The sequence below is a fragment of the Neolamprologus multifasciatus genome, chromosome 6 (genome assembly GCF_963576455.1).
Source record: "Neolamprologus multifasciatus chromosome 6, fNeoMul1.2, whole genome shotgun sequence".
NCBI lineage: Eukaryota > Metazoa > Chordata > Actinopteri > Cichliformes > Cichlidae > Neolamprologus > Neolamprologus multifasciatus.
The window spans coordinates 18,992,139-19,018,114 of NC_140444.1; the positions used below are offsets into that span (position 1 = coordinate 18,992,139).

Consider the following 25,976-nt stretch of genomic DNA (forward strand, 5'->3'; position numbering starts at 1 on the left):
TAAAGCCTAAATGCCAAAAAGTCTATATTGGATCACAATAAACCACACATCACAGCCAGTTTTCATCATTTGAGTCACAAGCCATCTGTAGAAAACAGTGGTTTTCATCATGGTACCTGGCTGGAGGAGGCTTTCCATGAACAACCTCAAGGAAAAAAGAATCCCTGAAGTGAATACAACTTGTGTATGAACAAAAATGGACACAACAATATCACATGTCCAAGACTGATCTTCCCAAGTACATGAAAAGCCCATGAAAAGAAAATCCACGATCAAGTTCAAGAGAAAAATTTCCATGGCATTGGTAAGGCAGCAAAGGCTGTTGCATATCAGTGAATGCAGTGTTGATTTTTATAAGTAGTAGCTTCCACCAATGGCTCTCTGACCATGGCATGTTTGCATTAGAACAGATGGAATGCCCTTTCTCTGAAGCAAAACTAATAGAGATTACCAATAGAAATTTATTTTTTATTTACTGTAGTTGCAGCAAATTTTTTTGCAATATTTAGCTGTTCAGTTAAAAAACACAGAATTCTAAATTTGCCACAGCTGATATTTTTCTTCCTCTATGAAAGTACATCCTCCGTCAAAGAATTTTTACGTTTAAAACCCACACATTTTGCTTTCTCAAATGTATTGGCAGGGGCACAACACCTTGGGTTGGTCGCGTTGATTCAAATTTTCACCTGATGTGTTTTTGTAACTTTTCCTTATAATGCTTGTGTCATTTGGGCAGGTTTTTTGAATCAGTGGAATTATTATTACAGTAATGTGGCTCAGCAAAATGCACTAGCAATTTTTATAAACTGCTGGATGGCTGACTTTATATGACATGGAAGTGACTTTATACTATACTTATGCATGTTCATCTTCACAGTAAATCAAATCTTTTGTTATTCATTTTTGCAAGTCTATCATAGTTGTAATATAATGTCTTGTCAATTATGTACTGCTATGAAGAATATTTCAAAAATATCAATGGGCATCTTAATAGGTCATGCCATACTTTTTAAACCTCATGCTGCTTGTTAAATACATGTATTAACATATTTCTTAATATGTTAATTCTGTTTTATATGCATGTGCGCTACAAATGAACTTAATTATTTAAAATATTGCTCACTGTTCTTGTATTTAAAACACCAGCTTGTCCTTGAAAAATCTTGAAAAATGCATGCGTCATTGGAGTCTTCCTTAAATCAACAACAAAACCAACCATGATATTTATTTTTAATTCCCACTTCATTGTACCATTTCTTTCAGGTGTCACCTGCATCTTCCAAGACAAATATTTCACAAGATTCACAACAAAAAAATCTTGATTTAGGACAGAGGCAGGTCTTTCCAGCAGAATCCCCATCCTTACCATGTGATTCAAATACAGTTTTCACTAAAAAACTAGAATTACCAATTCCAGCTAACTTTGACTTGAGTAAAGCACAATTTGACACCACAGTGACCAATCAAATTAGTGCACCAAAGGAAAAAGACAAAATGTCATCTCCCACAAGTGAAGATTATTGCTTAGTTAAACCAAGTTTCATGACTCTAGAATCAGTCTCTCAAACAGCTCAAGATAGCCCAGATGCTGCAACTGTCATGTCCTCAGAATCCACACCAACACCACCAGGGTCTGGGTCCCCTCAGCTTGACCAGCTTCTGTCAGATCTGGAGGAGATGAAACTTAAGTTTAGACCAGAGGCACTTAAACCACATTCATCTGAATCCACCAACAAGATCCCTGCAGTTAACCAAATGTATGAGTTCCAAGATATTTTCCTTCAGGATCATGGCCCTGCAGAATATAGTGATGCTGCACAGCTTGCAGTAGATAACCCAGATATTCCCATTCCAGAGCATCCACATTTCCAGACATCCATTCAGCTTGAACATGAAATGGTCTCAGTCATTCCCGATGTAACAAAACTTGTCACAAGTGTACCATCAAGCTCTGGTCTTCATAAAGACAGTTCTGAGTCCTCTAATGAATCCCTTTCGAGCCCAGAATCTTCCCAAAGACTTTGTGAAGAAATGGAACAACCAAGCTTTCATGTGAATGCATTCCAGTTAAGCACACATGGTCTAAATAATACTCAGAAATGTCCTTCAGTTGCTACAAAGAGCAAGTCTGACATACCTGAGAAAGATATTTGTTGGGAAGACGCTACAACTGACATTCTTCAGAGTCAAGAAGCACATGAATTAGCTATGCCATCTAATGACTTTAAAGGTGTGACAGAGGAATCACAGACTATCCCAGATAGACTTCAGTTATGGGCAGCAAACTCTGTTGACAGTATACATAATGAAGATTTGTCTTCACAGTCTCTTTCTGATTTGACTCCCGAGACAGTGATATCTGCAAGAAATTTCAGCTTTGAAGAACTGGTGCCCAATTCCTCATCAAGGAACTTAAAAATATCTTCAGATGAGGACAGGACCAGTGAACACCATTCAGAAGGATCTCTGACTTCAGTAGACGATGAATGTTTTGACTCTCAGTCTTCTTCAGTCAAACCCCAAACTGATTCTTCTTCAGCCTCTGATGAAGAGTACAACTTGTCACCTGGCTATGCAGAGGCCTCCTCTATTTCATCTACCTATACTCAGATACCTCCAGGATACAGTCCTATAGTGCATAGTGGTGCAGACAGTCCAACCAATGAATATTCTGACCCAGAGCCTTACTTTGACTGCAAACAGGGTTCATCCGATTTCTCAGAGCCTGATCCCGATGAATCTGAGACAAGAGCTAGGTCAAGTGGAGGTCAAGCCCAGGATCACTCTAGAGTGCAGGAAAAGTTGAATCAAAAAGTACTGATGTCTTCTGGAAGTGAAGACTATGAAGACGCTTCTTTTGTCCATGAGCCTCTTTATCGTGTAGATGTAAAGAGAGAAGAAATGCAAGAAACATCAGATGAAGAATTCACCTTGTGTGAGACTTCACAACCACCACCTGTCTGTGAAACTGCAGCATATCATGATACTGATAAATCTCTGACAAGGGTAAGATGAGAGTTGGTAAAAAACCTGCAAGTGTTTTCCCCAGAGCTGAGCTTGGCCAAATTACTATATTTGCTTCAGAGAGGAATGACTGCTGGTAACCCTGTAGCCACATGAATGGGAGCTAAAACTCCTTCTAACCCTTAATTTGTTTTGATTTCACATTTGACTAATCCTAACTTAGCATGTCACTTTGCTGCCTGTAACTAGTAGGATCACTCACAGTGATAACATGAGTTACGTTTTTTTCATCAGTAGGCACATTTATTGTCATCTAGGTAAGAGCATGGTGTATTTTCTTTTTTTGTTTAATTACAGACTGCCATGTTGTACTTTCAGTGTAACGTACAAAACGACATGCAATCATCTGAAAGTGCAACATATCACTCTGCTTCTTGCTTGCTTTCCTGCAAACCTAGCATTCATGCTGTCATTCATTATTAAATGTCAATGGATTTGTGTTGCTTGGTCAGGAGATCAACGCTGAGCTTGGGTCAATGTCAGAAAGTTCAGATGATGAATTTTTGACTGCCAGAATAGTACAAAGAAGAGTTGTCATTCAGGTATCTGATCTAGCATGACTGATGACGTTTTAAATCAGTGTGGCAACTAAATGAAAGCTAAAAACTTTAGCTACAAATGTTTATTTTCTAACAACCTTAAGTCTTAACAGAAAGGATGAAAATGGGTTCAAATTAGATAACACACCCCTTGATTAACATGTATGAACCTAACCTGAGAGTTTTGTGCTCCTGTGAGCACTTTTTTTTTCTTGGTTTATTTAACAAAATACATCTGAAAATGCAAGTTTGTTTCCTGTGTCCCGAAGTCTGTTTTCTCACTGAATTACTGCTTAAAAGTTGTGTGCATTGTTTTACTCGAACATACAGTTGCACTAATTTGTCAGTTAAAGAAGTGAATATTTCACTGACCCAAATTAGCCTGTCTGATTATTAGTTGTCTTGTTTTCCTCATAGGCTGATGAAATGCCAGACCTCCCTGCCCAGTCGGTGTCAGAAGAAAGGTACAAGGATGAAAATGGACACATAGTTGTCAAAAAGGTGGAGAAAAAATGCACTATATGCATTATATGCAGCTTCGAAAGTTAATCCTATATATAGTCGTTAAATGCATTATCTTGCTCAGGTTACCCGTAAAATTATACGTAAGTGTGTTTCCGCGGATGGTGCGGAGCATGAAGAGACGATCTTAGAAGGAGCTCCTCAGGGGTTTGCCCCTGCAGCGGAGGGAGATGGCTACTCTAAGGTTGTGAAGCGGACAGTCGTGAAAAGTGAGGGAGACCACACAGAGGTATGTGCGTTGCAGATGTCCTTCTTCATAGTGTTTTGTTCTGTTTTGTTTTGGGGTTGTTTGTGTGTTTTGGGGGTTTTTTTACCAAAAAATGGAAGGTGTAACATCTATACTGATATTAATATATAAAGTACAGCTAAATAAACTTTCTTTCTGACCTAGGTGACTTTTACCGAACGTGAGCATTCGTCATCATCAAGGCAGGAGACGGCTGATGGCCGCAAGATCAGTCACACGGAAAGGACAACCGTGTTGGAGGGTGAAAGGACAGTGACACACCATGGTGATCAGTCTTTGACCTCTGATCTGCCTACAGCCCAGGACGACTTCAAGAAGGTTTTTAAACACGTTGTCACCGTTATTCCCCAACCACATAACCACATATTAACATAATACTTATACATCAACATTCATCATGTCATAGTTGTATGTTTAAAAAAAATTAAACAAATAGCACATTGTGAAGATGTTTCGAGTTTCAAATATATGTTTTTTATTATTTAATCACTTTGAATTAAGAGACTGTGTTCTCTGCTTTTCATGCCACCAGGCATTTGGTTATTTGAGTGGTTTTAGCGGAACAGAGCTCCCTCTGGTGGTAGAAAGAGAGACTATCAAAGAGGATGGAACAGTGGTCAGGAGGTGTGCCTACTGGAGTGCACGTGTGTGTGTGTGTGAAGCTTACTATTATTGACTAATGTTTGCGCATGTTCATTTGTGCTGGCAAACAATTTTTTTGTATTCTTAATCAATTATAAAAGTCAAACGTGTAAAGTGACCAGTGAGATTTGAGTTTATAATTTCTTAACTCTTGTGAACAAGTGTAAGAAAATGTTGTCCTGTGCACTACATTGAAGTTATTATTCATGCACTATTTAGTTGTTTTTAGTAAATCATAGTTTTAGTGATTACTTTGTGTTGCTGCTTTTGAGTAGTATAGAAGTTGAATAACCTTAAATATTCCAAGTAATTAACAAGCAAAAGACACAAAAACGAAAAGGAAAAAGATACATTTTGACACAAATGAGTTTTGAGTAGGATTCCGTAGGTTTCCTAATGGTGGTATTTTACAAACAAGTTTAATTCAGGCAAAACTGGCTCAAAAGAAATTCCTTGGTTTGAGGAACCTGAATTCAGGTTCCACGCAGGGGACGACACGTTTTCAGCCTTAACAGTATGAGTTTTGCAACACAATCTTAAGGTTTCTCCACTAAGAAAATAGCTATGAAGTTGTTCACAAAAAATTGATTCCTTTCATCTAGTCATTGTGATTTCAGGTCCAGATGAACAGAATCAAGTTGTGGGGATTTCCTTACCTGGACGATTGAGCATGCATCAAGTTGCTGTGCATGTGTGCAGCGAGTATTAATAGAGATGAGAAAGAGAGATCAATTTCTCCCATAACTGCTTCTCAGGCTCACTGTCCACAACTGAATTTAAAGTCCTTCTCTTTACAAACAAAATCCTGAGTAATCAGGCTTCATCATACCGTCATCAGACAGTTTTATATTATCCCAACAGAGCACTTCTGCTTTCAGGCGGCAGGTTTATTTGTGGTTTCTAGAGTTTCTAAAAAAGCTTTCACATTTTGTCCCCCATGTGGGTGATATAGAGTCACTTGATTATTGGGGTTTTCTCCAGAATACTATAGGGTCTTTACTTTACAGTATCAAGTGTCCTGAGGTGATCGTTGTTGGGATTTGGCACTTTATAAGTAAACCTGAATTCAATTCAACTGTGTAAATCCAAAAATGTAATGTTGGATTTATACGGTCTAATCTGTGTGGGTTTTTTTTTCTCCTATAACATATCTGTAACTATAGCTCTTCCTTTACTTTATTTTCCACAGGTGAATTTTTTCAAAGATATTTATCTCTCTTTATCTATTTCCCCTCCCTGCCTCTTGCTACCTGTCCAGGGCCCATCTGCGTAAAGGTTGCACTCTCACACGAACAGTGGTTGAGGGAGCTGGGCAGCGCAAACAGGTCATTCAAGAGAAAGTGGACCACCCCAGAAAAGGATCGAAAACCCGTGATCTCCAACAGCATCTCCACCAGCTCTTTCACCGCTACTCCGAAGAAGAAAAGAACAATGATGATGAGGAAGGAAGAGTAAATGATTGAGTAACACTCTGCCCAACTCCCTCGTTGTGCCCATGCTAAAATCCCTGCTAGTCCTATGCATTAGTCACATGCAATCCTAGTGTGCACAAACACCTCAAAGCTACCACAGTCTTCCCCTTTAGGACCTGGAAGATGATCTTTAGTTCTTGATTTGGAGTTTTTTCCCTGTGTGGTTTTAAAGTACTTCAGAGTTTCTTTATTGTCTTTTTTTTATTTTTTTGCCTTTTGTGACCAAAGAAAGCCTTTTGTTGATCTCCTGATTGTTTTACTTTCTGATTCAAGTTGTCTGATAGGTTTGTCTTATCCTGTGGTAGAGCAACAAAACACTCAAAGAAAACAGAGCGACACTATCCCCATCAAATAACTCACAAACCTCCAGAAGTACATTTTACTTAAAAACACTGGTACTGCTCTTGGAGTAGGTGCTTGGACTGAAAGACGATATTTCACATTGCACTGCCTCTCACAACTTTCACAGATAATCCTTTATGAAAAAAACAACAACTTCTCACTCACTGTACTAGCCTCTGCTTTTTTGATTCAGATGGTCAAGATGTCACAAACAGAAAATCAGACTGTACTGACACTGAATTTAACTGCTGCTGTTGTGTTTCGTGTTGACTATGTGTACTCTGTCTTTGGGAATTATATATTCTATTTAATCTCAACATTACTGACATCTGTAGCCTAGGAATGAATAATCACTCATGTGAACTTAACAGGCATGACTAATCAACATCTGTCAGTTTGATCCTAGCTTTGACTGCTTTGTCGTTGTGTGGATTGTGTGTGTGTCTTTCATTCTTTATTATTATGTTTCAACTAAACATTGTTGACCTCCACTTTTAAAGTATGGATGTGATGAGTGCATGTGTGACTGTACGTGCTTTAGGTTTGATTTTGTCTGTGCATTTGATGAGTTAAATACCACACAGAATGCTGGTCAAAAGTTTCTGTAGGTGATTTTAACTTGTTTGCTGATGTTTGTTTGTATTTTCATTTTCATGTAGAGAAGTTATTTAATTTAATAATTCAGCCCCTCAGGATTTGGCACTGGGAAATGGAATAATCCCAGTTTTCTAATATTACATTTGTGGTAAGATGATGATACACTCAATGTTTTATTTATGTAAAGATTTGTTAGTTTATCTTTTGAATCCGATTGTTGAAGTAGATAAAGGCGGTTTTGTGTTATGTGTGTGAGTGAATGATTTGGTGTAGTTAAAGAGTGTGTAGCAGTTTCTGTCAGCAAAGAAAAGAAATGTTTATTTTACACAATTAGCATTTGCACTCCTGAATGTCAGAAGAGGAAACCTCCATGCTTTCTGTGCACTGCAACACAAGGTACAGAATATATCAGCCACAGGTATAGTCTCATTGTGGAGGGATTGCTGTAACAAAGCAGGTTGAGAGCTTAAATATATGATTATCCGCAGCTCGGAGCATCGCTACTGTTTGTATTTACAACATGCAATGTATTTACTCTCACTCTCACTGTTTATTTTGTGATTTAGAGAAAAAAAATGCAAATTAGTGGAGATTCACTGTGACAGATATGCTTTTAATTTGAAGACTCAGCATCCCTTCTCCGTGATGATGACCCGTTATATACATATACAATGCATATATAAATAAATATCTATAAAGGCATGTATTACTGTATCAAAAGTCAAAAATGCAGAAAAGAAAATGGCTGCAGTGTATCTATAGCTGAGAATAAAAATCTACAAATGTGCAGTGTTGTATCTGATTACATCTTTTAACTGTAAAATGGGCCATTTTGACATGCCAAAACAGTAGCTTGGGTGTATTGTTGATGGTTGTGTCTCAGGGGAGGTCTTGCATAACCAAGTTCAGAGCTTATTGGAACTGAGAATTATTAATTCCATCTGTGCTTTTTTAGAAACTACTTTACTCTGCTTCTTTATTTGCAAGAGGTTGCCTTGTCTGCATATTTGACCATGAATATCATGCTGGATTTTCTTCCTGACTTAACTCCAAAAGGATTTATGTCTCAGAACTGAACTGGGGAGCATATGTTTGTTGGGAAAATGTCTAATACACTACACCTTTTCTACTGTGACAAATGAAAATTTATCTTAAAAATTGTCTTTTTTAATTCCTGCTACATCCAGTCCCATCCGTTTTATAATAAAGATTTACATAAAACATGTAATTTAATAAATGCTGCTGTGAAAGTTAGGCACATGTACTTAGTAGACTTTGTACTGCCTCCTGCTGGGCATCAGGGGTAACCCAGAAATAACGGATTTCCATTTAAACTCAAGATAAATGGGTTGTATGAATGTTACCTTACACTACACATTTTTGAAAGACACAGTTCCAGCCTTTAAAAAGTATTACAAATGATCCATAAATCTGCACCCATGTTTACTAAGACTCAAATCAGCTACTTGGGAAGAAATGGTTTATAAACAGGACAGCTATCATCACAGTGGGTTAAGAAATTGATTTGCCTAATAGTCACATGTTCAGGTCTGTGTGAAATGCACTCTTCTGGAGATGTGATCTAAAGATCCTTTCCTTGGTTTAGCACCCTGCAGTTGTCCTTATGCAGTAGCCCCACAAAGCTAGTGAATTCAAGAACTTGTTGATGGTAAGAGGGTTGAAAGGTTAACAAATCTTCATCCAAGGAGGTCATTTAAGGTTGAACTGCTTATTTAATACACTTTATCTCCATACTACCAAGGTAAGTAGAATCCAACTTTATTGATCATAAACACATGTTTCACCTGGTAGCTTAAATATTTAAATGCTTTCTCACTCATTTTCAGTCCAGTCCTCACACCTGACCATTTTCAGGGGAATATTTTTTAATCAATCATTCATGCACAAAAAGGCATCTAACTACAAGGATCAACCAGTGTTGTATCTACACAAAACAGGCAAATTAGCAAAGAACATATTTTTAACTGTATCTTTAGACAGTTTGTTACTAGCAAAAGCACATAATTCTTTTCCATTTCTTTAGTTGAATACAAAAAATAGCGAAAAATAACACTTTGAGGAGTAAATGGTAATTTTGCAACAACAAGGTGATTCCCAAAGCGCCATCAACTCAATACTTGGCATATTTCAACATCGTGTACAATGTATCCTTAAAAAATTTGAGGAATCAGGACAAAAGAAGAAGTCATAACAGTGATTGTCTACAGTCATACTATAAAACACAGCTGAGGCTCTGTCATGGTTTGGGGCTGTATTTTAGTCAGTGTTGTTGGAGATCTTGTCAAAATTGATGGAATTGTGAACAATCATATTTTGGTCCACCATGCAATACCATCTGGAAATACCATCTGATTAATAACAGCATCATTTTCAGCCGGAAAATCATCCCAAACACACTGCTAATGCAGTGAAAGCATACCTGCGTAGAAAAAAGATACGTATGCACACTATCAGTCATGGATTGGCCTCCCCAGAGCCCAGGTTGTACATGTTGTATTTCAGAGTATGTTTAAACATGAAAATGTAATATAAGTCTTTAAATATCCAAATAATCAGGCACAACAATATAGCCTGGTCTGGGCTTAGCATTTCTGAAGCACAACCATCTAATCACACAGTGACCAAACCACAGGACACAAATGCATGAGAAATCAATACCAAAATAACACAAAAAAAATTAAAACACATCAATTATCACATATTTTAGCTGATTTATTTATTTCTTAAACATGTTAAGCCATCCATTGCCATGCTGGCAACAGTTACACACCAGATAAGGAGTGGTGCATTGCATTGACATCATACGTTTTGTCGAAAGAAATGTTTATCACATTTTCCCTTTTAAAAAAGAAGAGACAAATCAGTCAAAAAGAGCAAACAGTAGGGATGACAAGGACACTGCAATTGTCCTGCAGTGGTAAGACCACTGGCTAGCAGAAGCACTGATCGCCAAGGAAGACATCCCAACATTTATTACAGTCCATTGCACTTTCTCTCCTTCAATTTTCTGATACCATCCTCTTGCCTCGGTGCAACTTTTTCATTACAGTGCTTCCAGACCTATTAGTCCAACCACCAGTTTGTATCACTTGACCTGACAGAAGGCAAACCTTCTAGTGCTTTTGTGCCATCTTCATCATCTGCACCACCTCTATGCAATTGGCAAAATAACACACTGGTATGACAAGAATAAAATGACAAAAGAAACCCTACATACAGTTATACAATACGAGTACAAACATTATGAAAAATGAGCTTGTTTTCGTCTTATTTTTTGTACAAAATGTAAGTGGTGCTTCGGCAACCCGGAGTTTATTCTCCTCCTCTTAGATATGAGATTCCGATATTTGGATGGTAACAATAACAATGTTATTGTTTTTACAACAGTTCCATGATGCTGGAGGACATTAGAAACATTTGGACAGGACTGATGCACAACATTAACAAATACAAACAAACAAGTCAGTGACTGACAAATCAAACAGAAGATATAATAGTTTCATATGATCTTACGCACGATAACACCCCCCTCCCCCCACCATGCACTACACAATAGTCTTGGATTTTCATATATTACATATATGCTACATTCTCTTATTTCTTATTTCACTTATATAAAGGCAAACATATCTCAACGCAAGTGTAAGCTGCTCTGTTTTTCTTTACATTTAAATTAGTACTATAGATTGAAATCTGACAATTTAAACAGTATGACTTAGCTCATAGCAAACATAAATGTAGCTCATAAAACTGGATTTTACGTAAACTCTTAGTCCTCTGATAGCAAGAATAGCAATTTCAGTATTTGTTTTTGTTGTGTTTTGTGTTTTTAAACCAACAATCACAATGTATATACATCACCAGAACTAAAGCAAGCTCAATTTTTAACATTCTGATCTTCCAAATGTTTTTGAATTGCACACACATAAATACACATAAAAATACATAACTATTTTTTTGGGAGAGGTTACAGTTGTAGATCTTTAAACATCTCTATTTTATATTTAAAATGCATACCAAAACATCTTAAAAAAACAAACAAAAAAGATTTTTTTCTCAATATGCTTGTTTCATAATGTCCAAATACGGTGTGCAGCCACCCAGTGGTGGTTTCAAATGATGTCCATTAATAAAATGCCATAACAGTAAAATGTAGTAATACTTGTTTCCTGTGGTATGTCATATCCTTATGGAGGGGTCAAAGAGCAGTCATGAACTCCACTAGATTTGCTGATGGGGGTTCTTTTTTCTTTTTCTTTTTTTTTTTTATGTGACCACATGTTGATGTTCCATTAACTGAAAAGACAGAGAGCAACCATGTGAATTTCTGCTGACAAGACAGCATAAAAAGGATCTTTTGAGAAAACATATTAAGGCATGTAATGGCATGTAATGAAAAGCACATATCAGTGAAAGTGAAAAGTACTGGCATGGTATTGGCATGCAAACAGCTCTGAGGTACTGTTTACTGGTAATATCCCAGAAATGCCAACAAGACACTTGCACAGGTGTGTTCAAATATAATGCCAATATTTATACTTAACCTTTGCAAAGCAAACAGTTTATACACGATATTATGATCATGCCATGCCAAGTGAATATTTCCCAGGCTCTCAATTCAAAACAAATCAGCAGGAGTTCTTTCACTTTTAAAGAAAGTCTGCACGGAATGCTTAAGGTGATATTTTATGTTATACAACTACAGTTTCAGTTTTCATTATACAGCCCCGATCAAAAGTTTAAGAACGCTTGAAAATGGCAAAAAATCATATTTTGCATGGTTGGATCTTAACAAGGTTCCAAGTAGAGCTTCAACATGCAACAAGAAGAAATGGTAGTGACACAAAACGTTTTTTTGAGCATGCAATTAATTAAAAACAACGGTTAAACTGAAACAGGCTTTATGGATTTATAAACTATTCTAATCTTCCCAGATAGAAAGAAAGAAAAGAATCATCAGAAATCATTCAGAAACTTTTTAGCTACCGGTGCTGGTAGCACTGGTTTACATAATCTAGCTACAATACCGTCCAAACATATAGAGCCAGATTTTCTTTCTTTCCTAATTGGTCTTTAGCAATAATTCTCCTGGCTTTCTGAAGTTCTTTCAGTTTTTTTCTTTGCACAGTTATTCGACCTGGCCACTTTCAGAAGATGAATTGTTGTTGTTGTTGCTGTGGTTTATTTTGATTTGTTTATTTATTAGGCCGCAAAAATGAGACTATGAATTGTTCATTTATAAAAAGGTACCTTGCTGACAGAATTAACTAACCAGTGTTTGTCTACATATAACAGAGAAATTAACAAAGAACTAACTTTTGTATCTTTAGGCACTTTGTTACTGAGAGCCTTGTGGAAAAACATATTTGTTTCTTTAGTTGAATCTGCAAAAAATGCCAAAGAAGAGCTTTGAATGTCCTTCAAGAAGCCTGAAGAACTGTTCCTGAAGACCACTTAAAGATATTAGAAGAAAGCTAGCTAAGACAGTTCAGACTGTGTTGGAGAATAAAGGTGGTCACACCAAATATTGGCTTTGAAGCTTTGATAGAGTGATAGAGTAGGAAGCCCAGGACATAGAGGGGGGTTGTGGTTAAATTAATATTACATCATACTGTAATACAGAAATTCCCTGCTTTCTCAATAGTGAAGTGATAGCTGGTACTTATTTTTATCTTAGTAGGAGTAAGGAAACTTCGGGGAAATTCAAGAGCGATGACGCCAAGCCTGGTATAATTATTTTTGGTCTAACAATAAAAGGATGTCGCTGAATCACAAAAGAACGCACACTTCATCGAACAGCTCATCCTGGTTACCTCCCTTTTTTCACCAGCAAGAAGCACGAATTTTTCTCTAGAGGTAAGCATTTAACATCTAGAAATATAAAGAATGCTTCCTGCTTAAAGCACTAAGACAGCTTAGTTTTCATATTCTACTTAATAATTCCATTCTCGCCATTTCTGTTGTAATACTATATATGCAATAGTGCATATGTAAAACAGTCTTCAAGGTTTTCTGACTGCCCCTTTTCTGTTTCTTTGTCTCATCCACTACATTGGACAATGGCAAGTTTTATACCAATGTACTACAGCTTGATCAAAACATGAATTGAAGTTGAATATGTTGAGCTCGAATTCCACACAATGGTAGTATGTATATGAAGAATCATTTTTCTACGCATAATTCCACGATCGTTGTTGGTTACATTCTGTAATATCATTTCCCGCAACTTCATCTGAATAATGTTTGATAATTAAAAAATAAATTCAATGTCAAACAGATGTCTAAGTGTTTAAACAGATAATTATAATTACTGACTGACATAAGCTTTGCGGGTGGTTAAGCACAGAGTGTGCCCTCTATTGATTAGGTGCAACAGCCAACAGTGATCATACCCCGGAGCCCACAGCTGCATTACATTAGCCAGGTGGTACATCTATTTTCCTAAAACACATTTTCAGCTTTGCAGTTCTTACTGTCTCTTACTGGGGGATGCTAGGCGAGCCAGAGCGATGAAAGTGAATGTTCTGCCACTTTCCATCACGGCGGTGCCAAACTCGGGTCTCCTCAGACTGCATGGTGCGAGGCATGCCACTGCTATCCATGTATTGGGTCAGCCGAATATAGGCAATACATGCTGCATTTTCCCCAATAAGGTGCACATGTGGGTTCAATAGGATGGTGTGAACTGGCTTATTCCCTTTGGACAATGCTGCAAATGAAACAGAGAAAGATGCCACACAATATGTGAATGTTATGGGTAGTATTTCCCCCCTTTCCACACAGAATTGGCTAAGAATTGCTCCTTTTTATGTTAATATCATACAGCAGATACAGTCGCATCAAAAACAAAATGCTGATTCTTCTTTGGAGTATTAACTGATATGAAATCAGAGCAAGTGAAGTCTCCATATGTTGATGCTGGATAGTGGACAAGCATGGGGTTGCCAAGTGATTGAGGTTTCTGGGGCATATCTGGTTTATCTGAACTATTTTTACCCAGACTGAGGACATTCTGCCATTTATAGCAGTCATTATTCATGAGTGATTTTTTTTTTTGCTCCAAGGTTAGTCAATGCCCTTGTAGTTTAGCAGAAAATATTAACTACAAACTGAACTAAATATTGATATAGGACAAACAATCCAGTCCAACTCCAGTAATGTTCCTATAATATTGTCTTTCAACAACAATCCGAATAACTCCTTGGTTGTGAACTGGACTTTGTTATTTTAGGTATCTTAATCATATTATCCCTTTTTTGTGCATCATGTCCTCCAAATAAAAGTTTCCATAGCTCTGTGCACACATTTATCATTTTGACAAGCTTAAGTCAACTATTTACAAATTTATGAACTGGTGTTGACATGCACAGATGTACTTGATAGTGTGAATGTTGAAAAGAAGATTAATATGCCATGCATTTGTTTTCCTCGAGGTCTTTTTTTATTTGGCTTGTTTCTGTTTTATCAGCTCCCTAAAGATGGATTTCTATTGACAGCTCTGATTAGTAGTTGCAGTTATTTAGAATAGAAATATCCTTTATTGTCCCTCATTGGTGAAATTTAGCTCTTCCAGCAGCAAAGTAACCACCAGATGGAGAATGCAGATTCAAAACAATTAGTTAGCAGTCTTAATGTTTGACTTTGTATTAAAACAAACTACAAAATGACTTTTTTTTTTCCTCCAGTGGAGTATATTGATTGTGTTTGGTCTCTTCAACCATATGTTTTCATCCGAATATTTAATGTAAACATGCAAGTTCTCCCCTGCTGAAAAATCAACAGTTCTCCAGACTGTGACTGAGATAAACAACTTGTGCATTAGTTCATTCATCTTGTCATACCAATGTAAGCAAACATGTTTATACTAACTCTCTGTGTTTAACCTCCTAAGACCCGAACTCTTTCATGGCATGCATTTTTAATTTCTCTTTGCTATTTGGGCTGATTGGGACCTGATGAATGTAAAAACAAAGAATTACCAGATTTTTATTTTTTTTTTACCTGACTTTTGTTTCTGAGAAAAATGAGATCAACATATGACGACATTCGTTTTAAATTTTGATAGAACAGTGGCAGTATAATGGCCTCGTACGTGGATATCAGGCCCTGGTAGAGCTAAATTTTGTCTAGACAACCCAAAATGTGATGTCCACATATGTGGACACCAGGTCCTAGGAGGTTAAAGACTCCAGTACTGTTACTTAAACATAATCCTTAATTACTCCTAGTGTCAAATGCTGATTTGATGTCAGCCAGCTGTTTCTAACGCTTACACTAAAAGCTGGTAGATTTTAGTTGCAGATATCTTTTGCATAAGCAAAAGTTCTCTTCAAATTCTCTTTCTAATTCTGCAAATTCTCTTTCTAATTCCATTTTAATTTGTCAAATGTTACCCAGGTTGTTAGTAGTTTATCGATTTTCTTTTGAAATGCAGAAATTTGAGGCAATTCTCGATATGAGTCCTCAAGATACTGCTAAAGCAGCTTTTTTTCTAAAGTTAGAATTAATCGTCTTGAACCTACCATTCTCAAAATAAAAGCGATGAAAGTCATGTCCTTCAACGAGGTTGCCCAGGGCCTCAGGCTCAAAGGAAGTCAAACCAGGATCACAAATTTTCCTGTTCCACCAGAAACATAATGTAGCATCAGCAAAGAAGACAAGCAAATAATTCAAATAATGATATATATATATCCATATATATATATTTATTTTTTTTATTTTTTTTATTTTTTTTATTTTTTTTTTGAGGGCGCCTTTCAAAACCCAAGGTCACCTTACAAAAGAACAAAATTAATAAAAGAAGCAATAGTCATAAAATACATACAATGAGTTAAAATTGCAAAACAACTTGACAACAGATAAAATCAGCACTAAAGCGAATAAGCCAGTTTGAACAGATGTGTTTTGAGCTGTGACTTAAATCCGGGAAGAGAGTCTGTGTTTGTTTATTAGGCCACATTATATACACAATATAGTTATGTTACTGGGAAAACGTGAACAGAAGGGAACTTACGCGTAGGCCTCAAAGTCTCCATTGTTGATAGATTCAATTAACTGCTCAGTAACTTTGATGATTTCTTGTTTTCGAGCTAAAACACAAGATCACAGAAAATCATCAGCTAAACTGGCATAATAAATGTGTTGTTACTATATTTCAGGCAAATGTTCAGAGTGCAGCTACAAATCAGCTTCAGATGAGTTCTACTCTACGGATTTGCAGGATTTTAAGGTTATTAGAAATGGAAGGCGCTCAAGAAAGGATTTCACAACATTTTTGATCATTCATGTCTCAGTCAAAAAAAAAAAAAGCTGGAAGAAAGCCTCCCATGACTAATAGTGATATCAGGCAGGAAAAATGCAGGATGACAATATATTTCACCCAACAAAGCTCAAATGAATCAAGACAAACCAATGTCAGATGCAAGTATTTGCTGTAAAAGCGATTTAAACTAAGTAATATTGACAGTTACCTTTATTGTTATTGGTGCAGGCTGGGGGATATTGAAAAAATTACTCAATTTGTGAAACAACAGACATGTTAAATAATATTTTTTTTTTTTAAAAACTGTAAGAAGTCCTTCACCTTCAGACGAAAGGAACAAATAGGATCATAAACAGAGGTTTCATTTTATTGAAGAAGGGATAGTCACTGAGGAGTAACTTTCTTAAATCACAGACTACTGCAAACACCCAGTGGTCTAAGAAAAGGATATGATCTGAACATCACGAGCATGGCATTTGAGACACTTTACATATAAGGAACACTACCTCACAGGGATGACTGGGTAAGCAAAATAGGGCATCTTTCCCATTGTGGAGGACTTACTCTGAATTGAGGAGGTGGGAGTCTGTCTTGAGTCAGACATCTGTGAGGAACGGCTCTTAGAACTCAAGATACCACTCACTAAGCTGCCCAGACGAAGGGCTGAGATGGGATGCATGGATGATTAAATGATTGGGTGTCCAGTGTGTATAAAGGGCGGAAGACGTAACAAAGATAATCATGTATGGTGAGAGACATAGCGAAAAAAAGATTTTCTCAACAAAAACACATAAAAGGAGAGTAAAAAAAATGCAGAGTGGAAACATTTAATAATAAAAACATAAAATGGTGGGCACAAAAGCAGCATGTGTTCCCATTTTTGTATTAACCTAAGAGTACATGGATGCAGTTGGAGGAGAAGACAACGAAAGAACAGTGCAATTTCCATTTTGCAAGAGTTAAAAGCCAAATGGGAGCAGAAGTAGTTAACCTGCTATTAACTGCGTAACAAAGCAGGATGTAGAAAAACACAGATGGGAGCGACCAGTCTGACTGGAAATCATGAGGACTGACTAACATTACCAGTGTAGCAGAGATCTGCAAGTCTGTAAACCATACAGTTTTTACTACCTTTCACATCTTCATCTTCAATGGTGGTGTTGGCGCTCTCAATTGACTCCTGACAAAAAATGACAAAAAGATTATGGACATATAATACATGCTCCTTTAATGATATCGTGCAACATGCATTTGTAATACAATTAAGTCTTAAATAGAGAGTTTTAAAAGCTAAATGGTCTCACAAACTCTGATTTATGAGCAAATTTGCTTTATTCTTGTTGGTAAATTGGAAAACATTCCTGTTAGCTCTTACTAAGAAAGTCTATAGTACAGGAGCAAACAGACTTTATATTAAATGTAGCCATCAGTGAAAGTGAACTTTGTTTATGTTATACCTTGTTTCCATCCACAGGGTTGTGTATCACAGTTGTCTGTGGTTCCTAAGAAAAACATATAATAGGCACTTGTGGGAGCAAATACTTCAACAATGCAAGAAAAGTTATGATTGGGCAGATACCTCTGAAGAAAATGTATTTTGTGTATTTTCTAAAACTGACGGCCAAGAAGATGGTCGACCACTTACATCAATTACTCATTATAATCTTTAACTTTGTCTATCTGTAAATCTATTCATCACAATGTATCTGAAACCAAATTCAAATGTGTGCGTCAATTTCTTGTTTATTGTATTCTTCATTCTTTCCACTCTTTCTGTATGGTGTGGTCTTTTTTTGCATCTGATTTTCTCTCAGCAGCCCTAGCCAGTGCCCTCACTTGGTAATCAGATGTTTGGGTTTTTGTAGAATTGATCCTGGTGACCAGCTCAGTCTTTCTAATCACTCACCCAGATTACATAAGATTATAACATCAGCAGCCTTGTGTGAGTGTGTATGTGTGTTTGTGTGTTGGGGGCGTGTGTGTGTGATGATGGAGTGAGAAAGAGAGGAAAGACAGATGTCATGTGCATGTGTTCATGCGTAATCAACTTGACAGCAAATGGGAGGACAGAAAGTCTTTGACATCATGCATAGTGGCAGTCATGTGGCCTGACGTAGACAGTTATTCAGCAGACACCATGCCCAAGCCAATGAGTAATGCCCAAAGAACAACTATCCTCACAATCCTTACAGTCATGCACAGACCAACTATGCCAGTAACAAATCCTACAAAATGCACATGTGGATTACTGTCAGCAATTTTATTTTTAATTGCAAATCTAACAGATGTACAGTACAATGACATGAAAGGAAATCATGCATGGTAGAAATGAAAAGAGCAAGAAAAGAAGAAGAGTTTCTTAAGAAATACAAGAACACAAGAAGTGGGGGGGGGGGGGGGGGTGCTGAGGTAGAGGTTACCCTAACCACAGAACCTCATGTTCATTAGAGCCTAATCCAAACATGTGTGTGTGTGCGTGTGTGTATATAAAGACTTAACTTGCTTTAACCCAACATTAACGGTGCATAAATTCAGCAAATCCAAACTGGCCAAGCATTATATATCCCATGCATGCACTGCTAATTCAGATGAATGAATTCATAAGTACATCAATCTGAATTATAAATATCTTTCATAGATAGCTTTATGAAAAAATCTGGAGCTGGGACATGCTGCACAGTTACAAAGGTCTATATGCACTATTTCATTCAGGGATAGTCTGTTATTGGTGCTAGACATGTATTTCACCCCATGTTACTACAATATCCTTACATGTCTTTTTTAAAAGTTGAAATCTTTGTATCAAAGGTTGAGATCAAAAAGAATATGATCTTACAATGTGGAAAGGGTGAACCTGAACCTCCTCCACAGTGGGATGTGAGGCAGGTACATATAGATGTTGAGGTACATATAGAAGAAGCTGTGAGTGTAGATGAGACTGTGTGTATACCAGTGCAGGGGCAGGGCCAGTGTCTTTAGGACTGGTCACTGTGTTGGCTTTGTTGTTGACCTGCAGGGGGGCAGTGTAGAGGGGAGGGACATGACACATACACACTTCTCAGACACACACACTCTCTCACACCGGCTACAGACCAAAGTGATCATCCCAACTCTTCTGTTTGAAAGATCTAATTTCAGTTCCTATTATATGTTACCATGCAAAACTAAATTATGGAGATGATAAAAAAAAGGATTTAACATAATGACATGTGAGACATCAGAGGCAGCTGGAAAAAAAACAAACAAACTCTAATGTGTCCTAAAGGTCACACTCTGATGAAGCCAACAGAGCAAACAGATTTAGAGATTCCCAGAGCAAATGCCTGCCTATGCCTTGAAATCCTATTCGTGAAAATCAAAAACAGGACTGGAGCCAGGGGGCAACCCTAGAGCCCAACAAAAGCTGAGAACATGCTTGACTTTATGTGAAGAATGCGGGGACAGCACTTCCTTTGTTGATACAAATACCAGATGGCCTGGTTGTAAACCTTTTCAAAGTTTCCAAAATGTACATATACATTCCAAAATGTCCCATGTACACAAGATGGTCAAACTCCCATGATCCTTCTTGAAAGCTTTGCAAAGGTGAAGAATGGAATCAGCAATCAGCCGGAGCCTCCGTTTCAGCACCCTGTTATAGACTTTCTCCAGGAGACTGGGCAGTGTGATACCCCAATAACTGGAGAACAATTTCCGGTCCCTCATTTTGAAAATGGAAACCACCCCCGCTGTCTTACACTCCACCTCCAATCTTTAACAAGGCTCATTCAGACTCTGTGTCTCCAGACTCTCTGGGAAGCAAGAGGAATCCTTCCAGATTTAAAGACCCTACACGCAGGGGCTTTCAACCAGATGTTCCCAGTTCACCCTCACTAGTCGTTTGGGTTTTCCAGGTCTGTCTGAGAACCTTCCTCACCATCTGATCTGTCTCACCCCTAGGTGGTGATCAGTTGACAGCTGTGCTCATTTTTGTGCTTTTTGTGTCCAAGACATACGGCCTTAGATCACATGATACAACAAGGGAGCCTGTTATTGACCTTTGGCCTAATGTGCTCTGATACCAAGCACACTGATAAACCATGTATGCTAGAGCATCATATTACTCTAAAGTAACACTATAAATGACTATGGAAAACATGAGATTTGGTAAATTCAATAAATACAAAAACTAAAAAGATCAATAATTTAAAAAGAGGATGATGAGACCAGAAACATAAGCTACGAACAAGCTAAGAAAACTAGGAAAGCTAAGAAAATGATACCCATTTCCCACATCTTTGAGTGACTGTCCCTGAATGATGATGTTGTTAAGTGCAAAATGCATAATAACAGTAGTAATAATAATCAATATGGCTTCTCAGACACTAAACATTCCAACAAAAATAATGCAAGAAACAAAGTATTTTCTTCATTGTGCAAAGCAGCTCACCTTAACACCATCTGGCTTCTTGTTCAGCAAAGTCTTAGCTGCTGTAGAAGGAAAGACAGAGACAACATTTCAGTATGAGGTTCAAGAGAGTCCTGTGCCAGAGGCTACACAAACATGCAGCAAGCATATCAATTTGTGCTTATCTCCAAACTCCAGGTGCAAGATCCAACTGCAAGATCCATAATGCAATCCAACTGAAGCTCCAAATAACATAACTTCTGCAAGGCTGTTATCCTACTACATACTTACTCACATGTCAGGGCTGAAGGGTGGGTGGTTAATTGGGTGTATTTATAGCAGGTGATGAAAAGGTTAATCTAACCAACTATCTCCAACAGGCTCACACACAACATTCCTAAGTCGACATTTGCCCACATACCCATGCACTTATATATTTGCACCTACATATATGCTCCCACCACTATTCCTTAACTTTATTTTCCGATGTTACATAGAAACTTAACACTAAACTGCATTACAATAATCCATGCTGCATCTTTCTCTAAATTTCTCTGAGATTGTAAATTAGCACTTATGCAAGGATGAGATTCTGTAGTACACTTTAAAATGCCAAATGTCATACTTTCATGCATACACGATTGGCTATTCCACACTATTTCCAAAAATGTAGGGGCACAGTATAAAAAGAAAATATAACCAGAATTAAATTATCAGCAAATCATTTAGACTATACATGTAGCTGAAAATAGTACAAAGGCAATTTGACAATTTGGGAACTGAGGAGTGAGAAGTTATGTAGCTTTGAAGGTGAAATGTTTTCCTATTTGTTGCTTAATGTATGAGTTCATCTCATCAGTTTCTGGCTTCTTGCGTTGAATTCTTATTTGATTATGTGCCAGAGGTTTTAAGTGGATAACATGTCAGGAGTGCAGGCAGCTCAGCTAAGCAAGTGGAATGTGTTGTAATAGATGCTGTCTTTCTGAAATAAGCAAGAACTTTCCTGAAAACAATGTGATCTGGATGCGTTTCTCTAAAACACAACATTTTTCACTTTTAACATTTTATACATCTTTACACTACTGTCAGTTATATATATAAAAAATGTTATTTGCATTTTACACAGTGTCCCAACATTTTTGGAAACATGACTCTAAATGAAAAATAAGACCTAAATGCCAATGCTTATTGGTTGGGCTCAACCTCATACATTTCACTGTCATTCCAAAAATCCTTACCTCAAATGGTTACCACAATTCAAACAAAAAAGGAAAGAAAATTGAAAAAGGAAGAAACTGATAAATAAAAAGAGACACAAATGAACAAATGCATTTCACTGTAGAATGAAAAGCAAAAGTAGTCTAATTAGAGCATGAAGAATATGAGATAGGTTAAAAGAAATGTATATTTAAAAAAAATAAATTTTGGCGTCAAAATAGAGAGAGAATGGTAGAAAAACAGCTTGAAAAATATAAATGACTCGTGTTTAGCAATGGCATTTTTATGCCTAGTTTCTTTTTTTTAAGTCTTCTAAAATTCAATTTTATTTTATTTTAAAACTTAGAGTTTCTCCATATTTTATCTTTTTTATGGTGTAAGCAGCAGAAGATTCACTTTTCAGAGAGTACTTAACCAAATTATTATCAGTTATCAAGGTTTAATAGTTCAGGTTAGTTTAAGTGGGCTTGAAATAGTTATCCATAGTCAGTGTATTACCTACAACATTCATAGTTTATTCCCCTAGTACTTCCGATACCATCACCAATATCCTGCTGTAGACAAGGCTGGTTACAACCATTTATACTCTATGTATCGACCTCTTGATTCGTTGGTCTACCACTGTCTTCACTGGTTAATATATACTAATGTGTGAATTTGGTGTTTTAATGCCTTAGATTGAATCTAACCCTTTAAACCCTTAAAGTTTTAAAGTTTTAAAGTTGAGGCAGGTTCTGCTCATTACTGTTTAATCAAACTTTACTAGCTTAAAAAAGCAGTATAATAGCTTTATATCACCTCAGTAATTTGTTGTTTTTTTTTTTATCTCATCCATAATAATTTTAATTTAGCTTCCATGCCAGTACTCATGTCCGCATCCTCTACTGCAGGTATTACACTGATGGATAAGTTCATAAATTCCCACTTTTTTAAAGATCTCTTTAACAGCTGTAACACCTTTTTAGCTTCCAGTTTTGTTTTTTCCTTCTTCTTTTTTTTGTTTTTTTAGGACAAATGCTTGTAATTTTTAACATAATATGTTTGGGCAAACCAGGTTTTGGACACCATGCTGAGAAAGACATACCTGAGAAGTTTCTTGTGACTAGCAAAGTGGTCAATATTGCTCCCTGCATTGACAGAAAAGAAGGAAAGAAGGAGGAAATGATGATGGGTGAAAGGAAAGAAGAGAAAGAAAGAAAGATTGATTAAAAGGTTGTAGCAAGAAAGAGCAGCATAGCAAAAGGACAACTCGAAGGCTATACAGAACAAGCAATATTTTAAGTTATAGTGAGAAGTCTTGAGCAAGGAAAACAGAAAAGGAGAGGAAAAATGGCTGGATGGCTTGTTCTATATAAACAGAAACATGAAGGACTGCCAGAAGTCTCACCTTGAGTTTCCTCCTGGCATTGAATTTCTTCAGGCATTCCACAGTCTCCTGCCTGTGCATCATGGAAGCGACAGTGGACCGTTGCTGCAGGGAGAAGATGAGAGGATTTGAAGGAATGGAAACAATGGGTGAGAAGAATGTATGGCTGCGATTTTTTAATTTCTGTGTGCATCTGTGTGTGTGTTTGTGCAAATATTCCAACATCTGTGAGTGTGTTTGCCACATACGCAGATCCAGGGGTGTTTTAGAGCCTCTGCAGCAGTGATGCGTTTACTGGGGTTGATGGTTAGCATCTTGTTAATTAGATCTTTGGCCTCAGGAGTTACAGTGTCCCACTCCGGTGATGGGAACTGTAAAAAAAGGAAAAAAGTGTGTCATATATACAGCATATATACAAATACAAAACTACAGAGCTCTGAGGATTCTGTTTTTGTAGCAAGCCAGGAAGAGAGGAGATAACATCAGAATTATTATCCAATTTTCAATTTCAGGTTTCAGATGTTATATTAGTGGAGAGAAAAATCTTTAAAGGCCTATACCAACTCAAAAATCACAATGAATCACAAAGAAAACTGAGCAGATGGCCAGATGATGAAATGATCCTATGTGCAAAATTAACTAAAATAAAATGTCTCTTTTTGTTTTGTCTGACTTTATTTACCATTTTGTTTTTTCAGTTTTGGATGATGTATATATGCTTACATCATAGGCCCCAGCCTTGATTTGTTGATAGAGGCGATGTTGATCCTCATCCCAGAAGGGAGGGTAGCCAACCAGCAGGATGTACAAAATAACACCTACAACAAAGTGACATGCGCACAAACCCATGCATTTTAGAACTTTATACTCAGATACTATTTGTTTATTTTAAAAAACAACATGAGGTTTCTTTATTTAGCACTCCACAAAACACTCAGAACAACTTAAAGTTTCAGTCCTTGTAAAAAAAAACAAAAAAAACAGATGTCTTTGTATTAGATCCAAGCAGCTGCAGTGAGACAATCTGAATGTTATTTACCACAGGCCCACATGTCCACTGGTTTCCCATATGGGTCTTTCCTCAGAACTTCTGGAGATAAGTAGCCTGGGGTGCCTGCAAAACCTGGAGGAGTAATATGAAAGGAGGATATTTGGAAAGGCAGGTTGGTGCAGGCCGTAAAATGACTGTGAGACAATGAGTGTTGTCTTGTGCTGATTTTTGAAATTTCACTTTTTCTTATTTTGAATAAGAGACTCTGCTAAGAGACATCTGTTGTAACATTTTTATTGACAAGGAGCCAAGGCTTTGGCTGCCATGTACCCTCTGTGGATTTAGGGTGGTTCCTGTGAAACTCTTTATTCCTGCCAAATATTTTGTTGACAGTGTTCTTTGGAAAACTGAATAACTCCAATATGTCACATGAATTATATTATCACGTTGTGCTTTGGCCAGGATGCTGTCCAGTTCATGAACAAAAAGAAGCCTACGAAAGGTTTCTACAGGACATTTAAACTGATTGGTGTATGCGCCCCTACTTGTCGAGATTAAAGAGATTCTCAACAGATTAACACTAAATCCCCCTTTATTAGTATTGCCCCAAAACTTCCCTAACATTGTCAAACATCTATATGACTGACTTAATATTATTTATTATTACTGATTGCTTGCTTGACCAATCAGCTATTTCAAGTTGGAAAATGGATGGATGAATACTCACCAAACCATGCCTGCTGGTCCCCCTGTACCTCGATAGCCAGCCCAAAGTCAGCCAACTTGACCGCCGCCCCCTTCAGCTTACTGGCCAATAGAAGGTTCTCAGGCTGGGGGGGGCGGAGTCAAACAGGTTAGAGGTGAGAGGTCACACGCTCTGGGAACAAGCTGCCCACAGACACAGATCTAAGATCAGATTAGCCATAGCAATCCCAATCAAAGCCATTAGAGGTCAGTGACACTAAGCTGCTCTTAAATCAGTGTCTGAGGCAACTCCCTTTCTGCCACATCAATGACAGAGAACAAAAATGTGCACGGGACCAGATCTCTACGTGACCACGGACATGTTTCACACTGGAGCTGTGGACTTGCTCCCCCAGCCTCATGGATTCAAAGGGAGTAGAGGTGATGTGTAAATTAAAAAAAACACTCTACTATTAGAATCCATGAGCAGGAACAAAGTGCACACTGCAGGGAGAAGGATACAGGGGGCAGCTGTGGTGGAACAGGAGACGTGGGTGTAAAAACAAGTGACTCTCAGCCACATATGTATAATGACACACACTGCAAACTAAGACAATTTAGCACCATCATAAATTTATGAAAGCCAACAGCATGCACATATG

At 37.4% G+C, this 25,976-nt stretch overlaps 2 protein-coding genes across 15 annotated transcripts in view; one reads left to right on the top strand and one right to left on the bottom strand.

Annotated features, from left to right (window-relative positions):
* The window catches only part of ank2a (ankyrin 2a, neuronal), a 77,237-nt gene extending 69,065 nt beyond the window's left edge, over positions 1 to 8,172 (top strand). For all 3 annotated transcript variants that reach the window (XM_085163640.1, XM_085163643.1, XM_085163642.1), the window contains 5 exons: positions 3,981 to 4,064; positions 4,150 to 4,314; positions 4,477 to 4,650; positions 4,865 to 4,956; positions 6,233 to 8,172. In XM_085163640.1, coding sequence (XP_085019766.1) covers positions 3,981 to 4,064; positions 4,150 to 4,314; positions 4,477 to 4,650; positions 4,865 to 4,956; positions 6,233 to 6,437 — 720 coding nt within the window. In that variant the 3' untranslated portion in view covers positions 6,438 to 8,172. The remainder of the gene's footprint in view (positions 1 to 3,980; positions 4,065 to 4,149; positions 4,315 to 4,476; positions 4,651 to 4,864; positions 4,957 to 6,232) is intronic.
* A 1,925-nt stretch (positions 8,173 to 10,097) lies between these two features.
* The window catches only part of camk2d2 (calcium/calmodulin-dependent protein kinase (CaM kinase) II delta 2), a 42,551-nt gene continuing 26,672 nt past the window's right edge, over positions 10,098 to 25,976 (bottom strand). The window contains exons 7-22 of one of the 12 annotated variants that reach the window (XM_085163647.1): positions 25,358 to 25,460; positions 24,679 to 24,762; positions 24,363 to 24,457; positions 23,888 to 24,010; positions 23,661 to 23,744; positions 23,358 to 23,400; positions 21,098 to 21,138; positions 19,619 to 19,678; positions 18,126 to 18,170; positions 17,800 to 17,848; positions 17,233 to 17,331; positions 16,877 to 16,897; positions 16,420 to 16,495; positions 15,929 to 16,023; positions 13,880 to 14,115; positions 10,098 to 11,702 (exon numbers count right to left, since the gene is read on the bottom strand). In XM_085163647.1, coding sequence (XP_085019773.1) covers positions 13,886 to 14,115; positions 15,929 to 16,023; positions 16,420 to 16,495; positions 16,877 to 16,897; positions 17,233 to 17,331; positions 17,800 to 17,848; positions 18,126 to 18,170; positions 19,619 to 19,678; positions 21,098 to 21,138; positions 23,358 to 23,400; positions 23,661 to 23,744; positions 23,888 to 24,010; positions 24,363 to 24,457; positions 24,679 to 24,762; positions 25,358 to 25,460 — 1,248 coding nt within the window. In that variant the 3' untranslated portion in view covers positions 10,098 to 11,702; positions 13,880 to 13,885. The remainder of the gene's footprint in view (positions 11,703 to 13,879; positions 14,116 to 15,928; positions 16,024 to 16,419; positions 16,496 to 16,876; positions 16,898 to 17,232; positions 17,332 to 17,799; positions 17,849 to 18,125; positions 18,171 to 19,618; positions 19,679 to 21,097; positions 21,139 to 23,357; positions 23,401 to 23,660; positions 23,745 to 23,887; positions 24,011 to 24,362; positions 24,458 to 24,678; positions 24,763 to 25,357; positions 25,461 to 25,976) is intronic. The other 11 variants (XM_085163648.1, XM_085163645.1, XM_085163651.1 and 8 more) reach the window with 11 other exon arrangements.